This window comes from Salvia miltiorrhiza, chromosome 7, assembly GCF_028751815.1.
Source record: "Salvia miltiorrhiza cultivar Shanhuang (shh) chromosome 7, IMPLAD_Smil_shh, whole genome shotgun sequence".
Classification (NCBI taxonomy): Eukaryota; Viridiplantae; Streptophyta; class Magnoliopsida; order Lamiales; family Lamiaceae; genus Salvia; species Salvia miltiorrhiza.
The window spans coordinates 16,731,473-16,741,329 of record NC_080393.1 but is presented as its reverse complement, the minus strand read 5'-3'; the positions used below and the strand labels follow the sequence as shown (position 1 = coordinate 16,741,329).

At 38.7% G+C, this 9,857-nt stretch overlaps 2 protein-coding genes and 1 long non-coding RNA gene across 3 annotated transcripts; 2 read left to right on the top strand and 1 right to left on the bottom strand.

Moving 5' to 3' along the window:
* Nucleotides 1–341: 341 nt before the first annotated feature.
* Nucleotides 342–2,031, top strand: LOC130995614 (uncharacterized). The gene is made up of 2 exons (XR_009092228.1): nucleotides 342–1,404; nucleotides 1,454–2,031. It is a non-coding gene; the product is annotated as an uncharacterized LOC130995614 (long non-coding RNA).
* LOC130995613 (flavonoid 3',5'-methyltransferase-like) lies at nucleotides 1,443–3,619 on the bottom strand. Its single transcript, XM_057920967.1, has 5 exons — nucleotides 3,396–3,619; nucleotides 2,456–2,541; nucleotides 2,168–2,312; nucleotides 1,967–2,098; nucleotides 1,443–1,903 (listed from the first exon to the last, which is right to left on the bottom strand). The coding sequence occupies exons 1-5, from the start codon at nucleotides 3,444–3,446 to the stop codon at nucleotides 1,604–1,606; spliced, it is 714 nt and encodes a 237-aa protein (XP_057776950.1). The 5' UTR covers nucleotides 3,447–3,619; the 3' UTR covers nucleotides 1,443–1,603.
* A 4,560-nt stretch (nucleotides 3,620–8,179) lies between these two features.
* Nucleotides 8,180–8,869, top strand: LOC130993894 (uncharacterized). The gene has a single exon (XM_057918929.1). The coding sequence runs from the start codon at nucleotides 8,180–8,182 to the stop codon at nucleotides 8,867–8,869; it is 690 nt and encodes a 229-aa protein (XP_057774912.1).
* Nucleotides 8,870–9,857: the final 988 nt, after the last annotated feature.

Sequence of the window (9,857 nt, the reverse complement as noted above, 5' to 3'; positions counted from 1 at the left end):
TGAGTATGTTGCACCTTTTGAGAAATTTTGTCGTGAAAATGGCATTATTCATCAAACGACTGCACCTTATTCTCCACAATCAAATGGTGTTGCAGAACGAAAGAATAGAACATTGAAAGAAATGATGAATGCTATGTTGATAAGCTCAGGCCTATCACATAACATGTGGGGGGAAGCTATTCTTTCGGCTAATAAAATTTTGAATAAATTACCCCAAAAGAAACAAGATAAAACTCCATATGAATTATGGAAAGGAAGGAAGCCATCCTATAAATATACAAAAGTGTGGGGGTGCTTAGCAAAAGTTGAAGTACCAAAACCCAAACAAGTAAAAATAGGACCAAAAACTGTTGATTGCATCTTCATAGGATATGCAAACAATAGTAGTGCGTACCGATTCTTGGTACACAAATCGAAAGTCCCGATATAAATGAGAGAATAATTATAGAATCAAGAAATGCCATATTTTTTGAAACTACATTCCCTAAGAAAGAGAGAGAATTTATTCTCGCCTCGGTTCTGCATCTTTTTCATTTATCGTCATTCTATTTTCTACACTACCAAATAACAATCGTAAGGCAAAATTACTTCCGCTCTGTGCTCGCGGATCTACAGTAATTGTCCCCAAGATACAACGGTTTAGGGATGATAGACGAGTCCTTAGCACTAGGAGTTCGCTATCCGGTCGAACGGCTTGATACTCGGGACTGAGTATGTAAACTAAACTAATATGACAAATTAATTATCTGAATTCGTTGGTGTGTTTAATCTCATTATGGAGGGCCCTATTTATAGTAGTCCAGGGGTTTCCTTGAACTGACGTGACTGTTTGGCCAAACAGGAGGTCCGAACAGGCGTGTCTCTTCGGTCTTAAACCGTCGCCACGTGTCCTGTTTGGACAAACAGATCCGAACCATCGTGTCTATTCGGTCCTTAACCGCTGCCACGTCGGTTTGGGCAAACAGGTGGTCCGAACCGTCGTGTCTCTTCGGTCCTTAACCGTCGCCACGTGCACTGTTTGGGCAAACAGGTGCTCCGAACCATGGATATCTTTGGGCATTAATTATTCATTCAATTCTTTACAGATTTGAACAAGTAAATATGCCAAATTAATCTACTCAACATGTAGATTCCAAAAATATCATTTAATTCCATTAATTACCAAAGTAATTATGGTATTAAATATGCTATTTATTCCAACAAATCTTATATAAATAATCTGTTGCAATCATTTTGTATTTTTACTCGGTCATTCCTCAAAGTCAAAAGTTGGCAAACACAACCATCCCGCTAAAAATGGTTTCAGAAAATACATTTAATAATGTTACAGTATTTGACATGTATAGTTTTATATATAATTATTCTATTTTACTCTTATTTATAGTATTTTTTTTATTAAATATTGTAAATAATATTATTTTAATAAAAAAATATTAAGATAATTTAAATGAAGACAGTGGACTATATTTTGAGAAAAAATAATTTGGGAGTAATTACAAAATCATAGTAACAAGCAGAAGTGAATGATTATTTTGGCAAAAGAGAGAACAAGTGAAGATTTGTGTTTGTGAAGAGGATTATTTATTTATAGCAAGATAGGAAATCAGTGAAGGCGGGTGCAAAGCGAGAGGCCATCTCCAACGGAAAGATGAGCGAGGTCGATGCGAGAATCATTGGCCAAAAAGGTGTTCAAATTCCTAAGAAAGATGCGAGTATCGCCGATCTTATCCTTCCACTCCTGGGTGAGATCATCGTCGGCCAATGCGACGGTGCCGGACCACAAGGTGTTGTCGTAGGCGATCATTCCTCCCACCCTCACAAGCTTCAGCAGCAGCTCGTGGTACTTGATGTAGTTTTCCTTGTCCGCGTCCACAAATGCGAAATCGAACGTCCCTTCTTCTCCCTGTTCATTATTTTCACTTATATTTCTCTATTCAAATACATTTAATTAAATGCATAGACTCACATTATCCAGTAATTCGTTGATAGCAGTGACTGCGTCTGAATTAATGAATTCGATCTTATGAGCCACGCCTGCCTTCTCAATAAATGGCAAACCAACCTCGTATGCTTCTCTGTCTGGATCGATCGCTATCACCTACACAAAATCAAATTCAATCATAAATATGTATATCTACACTACAAATTAATTTACTATAATACTTACTTTGGCTTTATCAGGGAGAGCAAGAGCAGTAACCAAAAGGGAATAACCAGTAAAAACTCCAACTTCTATTGTTTTCTTTGCATTCATCACTTTCAACATCATTGAGATAAGCTGTCCTTCATCAGCAGGCACATTCATCGCACTCCTGAAAATAATAATATCATTTTAAAAAACGTAACAAAATCAATACGATCGTCAACTGTTAAAATTATATATCTTTATTTTGTGGCTTCAAATTGAAATTTTTATAATTTTATGTATAGATTTTGGGTTATTATGTCTACATACAAGTGCTCGTATTTATCAACGCTAGCCTGCCGAAGTTCCTTGAGTTGTTGGTGCTCTCTAGGATAGGCACTTGTTTCCAGAAGGTACTGCAATTTTATATGTATCATATAATCAGCAACAACAAATTAATCAAACTATAAGATAAATCGAAGCCAAATCAAATCAACAGAGATCGAAATAAATTAAATACTGTCTTGGTATCTCTACATTGTTAGTTAACAATGAATATGTAAGAAACTAGTGTCAAATTTTAATAAGATAAGTTATCGTAATTAATATAAATAAATTATAAATTAGGTTACCACGATTTAATTAAAGATATACACTATAAAAAAAGTGTCAACTGCTTAGTCTGTTTACTCGTAGGATTAATACGAAATAAAAGGATATATAAAAAGAAGAAAAAGTATATTCGGTAATTTTTATAGAGTGGCGTGCTGCACGTCATCACATTAGGAATCTATCAGTGCCAAGTCAAGATTCCACTACTCCATATTTTTTAAATCAGAAAATGCAGAGCATCGATTCTAAAATTAACTTGAACTGAAATTATTCTTTTACAATATTCCCGCAAAAAGATTTTTTTTATTATTTACAATAATAGAAATAACATAAACTTTTGTTTTTAAAAAAAAATTAGAAATTCCAAACAGTAGTTCTTATGCATATTTTGATCAACTTCAAGGAAAAGTGACTATATATATATGCTTATAGATGCAGATGAATGCTTCCTATCTTAAAGAAGAAGAAACTAGCTGTTCCGCCACCGGAAACCGTTCTCCGGCAGCCGTATGCATGCGGCGGCTGCCGCCTACCACTCTCATCAAAATTAACCCCAATGCCGGACACAGAGATAACAAATGCTCAAGACCGCAAAATAAATAAACTCGTATTGTTTTTTTTTTCTTGGATACATAATTAAGAAGTTAAAGAAATAAACCTTAGTGAGGGCCTCGCTTTGGAGAATGGTGCATGAGAATTTCTCTTTCATCTTGGAAGAAAAAAGCTTCTCTTGAGAGTAAAAGGTTAAGATTAATCTTTATGGATCTCCAATAGCTTCAGCTTAATTAAGCTTATTTATAGAATTATTGGATCCACTAAAATTTAATTTGGTTGATATTTAATTGTTTGCGTGATAATGGAGGTTGGTTTAATTGGTGGACCTCTTCTTCCATCTCCACAAATTTAAGGGTCCTACTTGTAATTAATTATTTATATTCAAATATTTCAATAAAGTAGTCTCTAGTGTGTTTTGTTTAACCCCAAGTGATGAGTGTTGGTTGGATTATGTTATCTGATTTCCACCTCACGTAAGAAATTTGAACAAGCAAAACATAGGGACGTTAATATAGCAAATTATGCTACACCACTTCCTGCTGACAATGATCTTCTGACGGACAGGGAACTTAAACTCTTGTGCGTGCTGGCTGTTGTTTTTGATAGGGATAGAAAATCTAGAGATGAAATTAGAATGATATATAATGAAAATAAAAAATCATAATTGAGATATTTTTGTAAAATGAATGTTGCTTATAAGAAAATGAGAAAATAATTAAGTTAGAGTAGAGGAATTTACTTTTGGAAAAGCTTATAAGCTAATTAAATTTAATTTTACAGCTTATAAGCTGTTTAGAAACTTATTTTGCCAAACACATTGAAGGAGTTTATAAGCTCATGAGTTCAACCAAACACACCCTCTAAGTCGGTTACTTAGCCGACATTGTAAAGTATATACATGTATGCACTTGTATTGTTGAATTAGTGAAGGAGGAAAAAATTAGAATTAGCTAGCAAATTCAATAAGCCATTTGCTCGTTTACTTATTCACACGTCCACACACATTATACACTTATTCCCTATCCTCCAAATTTAACTAAATTCTCCTTTATATATTTCTTAATCTCTATCAACATTATCCTCTAACTTGGGGTCCTATATATGACATCTCTCTCTATCTTTAATTTGGAGTCTCTCGATCAATAAGCCACTTTGTTAACGTTTAATTAGGTGATTTAGGATTTGCAAGGGCTAGGAAAATGGAGGAATGGAGAGAGATTAGGAGGAGAGAGCGCCGACCAAGATACCAACCCCCCTCATTTCACAATTGGAGAGAGAGAAGACCACAAGAAGAAGTTGCAACCTTTTTCTTCAATAATTTCCCTGAAGGAACAAGGATCGACAACTCGGAGAGAAGTTTCAACAAGATTGGGAGAGTAGTTGATATTTTTTGTCCCAAGAAGAAAGATGTCAAAGGAAAACCTTTTGGTTTTGTGCGTTTTCAGAATGTTTTGGACAAAGAAGAGATCTTGAAGGAGGTTAACAACATTTAGATTGGTAACTACAAAATGAGGTGCTACGTCCCTAGATTTGAGAGAGCAGAAAAGGATAAGGAGAACTTGGAGAAGGAAGGTGAATACATCAATAAAGAAGCAGGAAAACTGTATCCAGTGGAGACAAAAAAGAAAAGCTACAACATTCCAATAAGATCACGCGAGATTGGTAAGTCCTTCGCAGATGCATTGGCCGGAAAATGATGCGCTGCCAATAGACGAGGTCCTGGCCTTCCAAGCTTCCGATGATGAGATGGAATGGCTCCACAAGTCGTTCACCGGATTCGTCAAGACAGATTTCGCGTGGGATGAATATGGCAACGAGATTAAAAGTGAATGCTCCGGAAATTTCAAGGTAAGCTCGTTAGGAGGTGTTGGGAACCTTGTGGAATATCCTAATCCTTGTTTTGATGATAACAAAATTCATAGGTCGTAATTGTAATAGACTAGAACTGTTTTGAACTCAAGTGTTAGAGTTCGTTTCTAGTTTAGCTTGCGGTTCTGAAGACTGAAGACTGAAGATACCAACTGAAGTATCAGTTGAAGAATCAGTTCGGAACTGATTACTTAATGCGTGCCACGTGGACTCAGCGGACTGATACTAAAGTCAAGTATCAGTTGAACATTCTTCCTCGGACTGATCTTCCAACGTTCAAAGGAAGCCACGTACTCACAAAAGTACAGCCGCATTAAATGCAAAGATCTCAGGATCTTATCTCTGCAGAGGTCATTCCTATTTGGTGGCTACTTTATCAGAGACGTCACATCTCCTGTCCCTCAAGAGAGCCGTTTCCACCAGACAAGGAACCTCGAAGATTGAAGCCTCAGCCCAAATTCGAATTGCTCTCCAACGGAAGAAATCTTGAGGACGTTCTACGTCAACAGATCTATTCAAGAGTTCTCCATCTCTTCAACCTTCACCGATTCAACGACATAAGCTGAAGCTCTACCAAAATTGCTACTCAGCCTAAAGCTTAACCTCCCCAAAGCTTGAATCGAAGAAAAGAATTCCAAAGCCAAAATCAGTCACTGCTGATTACACACATTCTCTTAGACCTTAGGCAAACCTCTGTTTACCTAGAAGCCAAGGTCAAACTTGCTACAAAGAACTTGTTCTTTGCAGTATAGTTGACACCCGTTCAAACCTCTTTTCCGAAAGAAAGATTCGAGTATTTGAGTGATTCGGAGTTCAGGAAGGTACTCTAACTCTGAGAGTCTTAGCGCGGGTTGTGCTAAGCAAGAGAAATCCGACACGAGTGAAGTGTGGGTACTGAAGAAGGGTTTTCTTCAGTGGTACGGTTGTGTGCACCCGGCAAACACACGGTTTGGTTTGCAGTGCACCTGTTAAGCACTTGCGGAGTGGATTGTTGGTCTGATCAACCGACCGTGGATGTAGGAAAGGGTTTTTCCGAACCACGTAAAAGTCTCTGTGTTGTTTACAGCTTTCAGTTTTACTTTCCTACTTGTGTTGTTTCAATTGATAAACTGAATACTGAATAACTGCAAAGAGAAACCTAAGACCAACAACGTGCTCAACCGAGGCTATTGCGAAACTATATTTAATTTCCGCTGCGTATGATATCAGTCTGACTGATCTATCTTTTGATAGTCAGGAAGAGTGTTATCATCTCTGTTTTAGCAAACTCGACTGAAGCCCATAAGTGCATCAGTTAAATTTCAGCAACTTAACTGATAACTCCTTACTGAAGAGCTTTCAGTATCAGTCGTCAACCCTGTTTGGTCAAAACTATTTTCAGTTAACAGGCGTCACTGTTTGCGTGTAAAGTTTCGTTTAGATCTCTATCTGGAGATCCCTCACTTTGAGGAAAAGAAAAATAGCCCATAGGTGTATCCCCCCCATACACCTATTCGAGACCCCCGGGACCTAACAGGAGGGAACTTGGTCATTATTCAAAGTTTAAATGAGCATGGGGTGTAGGAGATTTTTCCAGAGATGGATGAATGGAAAATTTTCTGGTTTGAATGGGTGAGACCGTGGTCTTACGTCGACGTGAGCACACAAAGGATGGTTTGGACAAAATGGTATGGGGTTCCCCTCCAAGCCTGGAACCCAAGGTTTTTCGAGATGGCAGGAGCTCGAATGGGGATGGTTCTCAAGCTGCATGAAATCATGAAGAATAAGGATCGTCTGGATGCAGCGCTTGTTCAGATGTCTACTGGCTTGGCATCCATTGATAGAATAATTGAATGCAGAATTAATGGAAAGCATTTTAAAATTAGGATTGAGGAAATGGCAGACCAACAGTGGCTGACGGAAGCAGATGCGCTGATAGAGTCTTCGGGGTCGGAGACGGAGGAAGAGTTGCCATCAGAGGACGGTGACGAAGAAGAAGGGTCTCTAAGTTTTCCGGGGGAAGCGCAGGTGGACATGGATCTCGTTTCAAATCCCAACACAGACAAATTGGAAGTTGGTTCTCAATCGGTGCAACAGACAGTTCATTTTTCACCAATAACTTTCATTTTTCACCAATAACTGAAGCCGTCTTTTCAGTTCCCCATATAGAAGGCTCGCCAATCGCAGATAATCAATTATTGGGGTCCCATATTCAAGAAATACCTTCTGATGTGGACTCCCCGAGGAATCAGGATTTGCTCGCCCGTGAAAACCCTTCCGAAGGTGTGCGGTGGAATCCAGGTACAGATTGGGATGGACTTGGCCCAATCCCAATAAGCGACCCCGCTGGGCCCAGTTTCTTCGTGGCTCAGGATCAGACAAGTGGGTCGTCCGGTTCTGGTCTCATCTCCAAAAATGCTAGAGTAATTTCTTTGGCCCATTCTGACTCTTCTTGGTCAAAAGTCGAGGAGACCCAGATTTCCCTCATTGTCGACAAAAACACTCAGACCACAAAATTCAGGAAAAAATCATCCCACAAGAAGAAGGGATGAAGAGAAATTTCTCTCAAATTTGGGCTTAAAAGATTCATTCAAAAGAAATTAAAATGATTTCATCCAAAATCGCAGCAAACAAGTTTTAAGGAAGGTGTTGGGATTTCCGAAGGTGTGCAGCTAGAGGAAGAGAACAGAGGTCCTCTGCTAGGTCGCAATGTTTCGGGAGAATAGCGCGCAGAACCTCTCTCACCTACGGTCCATTCCTTGTCCAAATGAGGAAGGACTAAAGATTTGTGAATTTGGGAAATCTCTAGGGCTCGAAAGCAATTTCGAGGATGAAGTTATGGCAAATGAACGACAAGATCAGCAAGTTAGAGATGAGACAGAGGAGATGCAAAATGAAGTGTGATCAATGATTGTGATGTCCTATAATGTAAGAGGGTTGGGGAGTAAACTCAAGAAGATGGAGATCAGATAAATGATTCGAAGTAAGGATATTGATTTTTGCTTCATCCAAGAAACAAAATTGGAATTTTTTGGAGAGATGGATAAGATTGCAGTTTGGGGATCAGAGAAGGGAGAAATAGCAGTGCGGAATGCCGAAGGGAGATTAGGAGGTATACTCACAATGTGGAATCCAGAAAAGTTTTCTGTATCCAGCCAGTGGGAAGCTCCGGGGCTAGTGTTCGTGAATGGTCTATGGAATTCTAATTCAAGTATCTTTTGTTGCTGCTCTATCAATGTTTATGCACAACAAAGTCTACCGGAGAGACTTATTTTGTGGGATATTATCAGCTCGGTGGTAGAGCAAAATGTGGATTCTTGGATCTGTATTGGAAGGGATTTTAAATTAATCAGGGATACCCCAGAGAGAGCTCGGAGAAGCTTCAATTTTCATTCTAGGGATATTATGGCTTTTGATGGTTTTATTAAAGATAATGAGTTGATTGATATTCGCTTACAAGGCATGAGATTCACTTGGTACCAACCACAGGGAAATTGCAAATCTAAATTGGATAGATTCGTAGTAAATGAGAAATGGTTGCAATCATGGCCACACACCAAGGTTGTTGGGCTTCCAAGAACAGTGTCAGACCACTGTCCTCTCTTGTTGGAAACAAAATATGTCGATTGGGGTCCAAAACCCTTCTGTTTCATCAATTCGTGGACTAGCCATCCCGACTTTGAAAAGGTGATGCGTGATTCTTGGAACAAAAGTGGAATTCAGGGGTAGAAGAGCTATATTTTCAAAGAGAAGCTGAAACGTCTCAAGCAAGATCTAAAAATCTGGAACAAAAAGAGCTTTGGGATGATCGAGGAGAACATTGGCCTTCTTAGAACTGAAGTCGAGAAATGGGACAAAGTGGATGAAGTTCGAGGCTTGGTGGAGGAGGAAGTCCTCAAAAGAAATGAAGCCACTGCAAATCTTTTCATTCAAATGAAGAATCGGGATAGTCTGTTATCTCAAAAAGCAAAGGAAAGATGGTTGGCGGACGGAGACGTTAACAGTAGCTATTTTCACAAAGTCATAAATGGAAAAAGGGCAAAGAACTATCTCTCTGGTCTTCTTATTGACGACCGCTGGATCGAAGATCCTCTCATTGTCAAAAATAAAATCAGTGAACACTTTGAAAGGCAATTTCGATGCAGTCGAGGAATCAGACCAGAATTGCCTGTCAATTTTGCGCTTAAAAAACTGTCGATGGGATCAAGGAATAATTTGGACCTCCCTTTTACCGAGGAGGATGACAAGATGACAATTTGGAACTGTGATGGAAGCAAAAGCCCAGGGCCGGATGGATTCAATTTTCATTTTATGAAGTCTTATTGGATTTTGATCAAAGAGGAGCTTTTGGAAGTCATGAATGATTTCCACTTGCATGGAAAGCTGCCTAGAGGATGCAATCCTTCGTTTATCGCCTTGATCCCGAAGAAGGACGCAGCAGTGGAGTTGAAGGACTACCGCCCTATTTCTCTCATCAATTACATGTACAAGTCATCGCCAAAGTGCTGGCATCCAGGTTGAAACAAGTGATTCATAGTGTTATCTCTGATTGTCAAAGCGCGTTTATTGAAGGAAGGTTTATCTTGGATGGGGTTATTATTCTTAATGAGATCATTAAGGATGTAAAAAAAAGAAAGAAAGGTACTTTTTTTTTAAGGTCGATTTTGAAAAGGCATATGATACAGTGGATTGGGAGTACTTGGATACCATGCTTTAT

What these genes read in the sequence shown, in the direction of transcription:
- LOC130995613 (XM_057920967.1), bottom strand. Translation starts at nt 3,446, where the DNA reads ATGAAAGAGAAATTCTCATGCACCATTCTCCAAAGCGAGGCCCTCACT. An exon ending in CTCTCCCTGATAAAGCCAAA is followed by an intron (nt 2,099 to 2,167) that starts GTAAGTATTATA and finishes GATTTTGTGTAG; the next exon opens with GTGATAGCGATCGATCCAGA. An exon ending in TCAACGAATTACTGGATAAT is followed by an intron (nt 1,904 to 1,966) that starts GTGAGTCTATGC and finishes AATAATGAACAG; the next exon opens with GGAGAAGAAGGGACGTTCGA.
- LOC130993894 (XM_057918929.1), top strand. Translation starts at nt 8,180, where the DNA reads ATGGATAAGATTGCAGTTTGGGGATCAGAGAAGGGAGAAATAGCAGTG.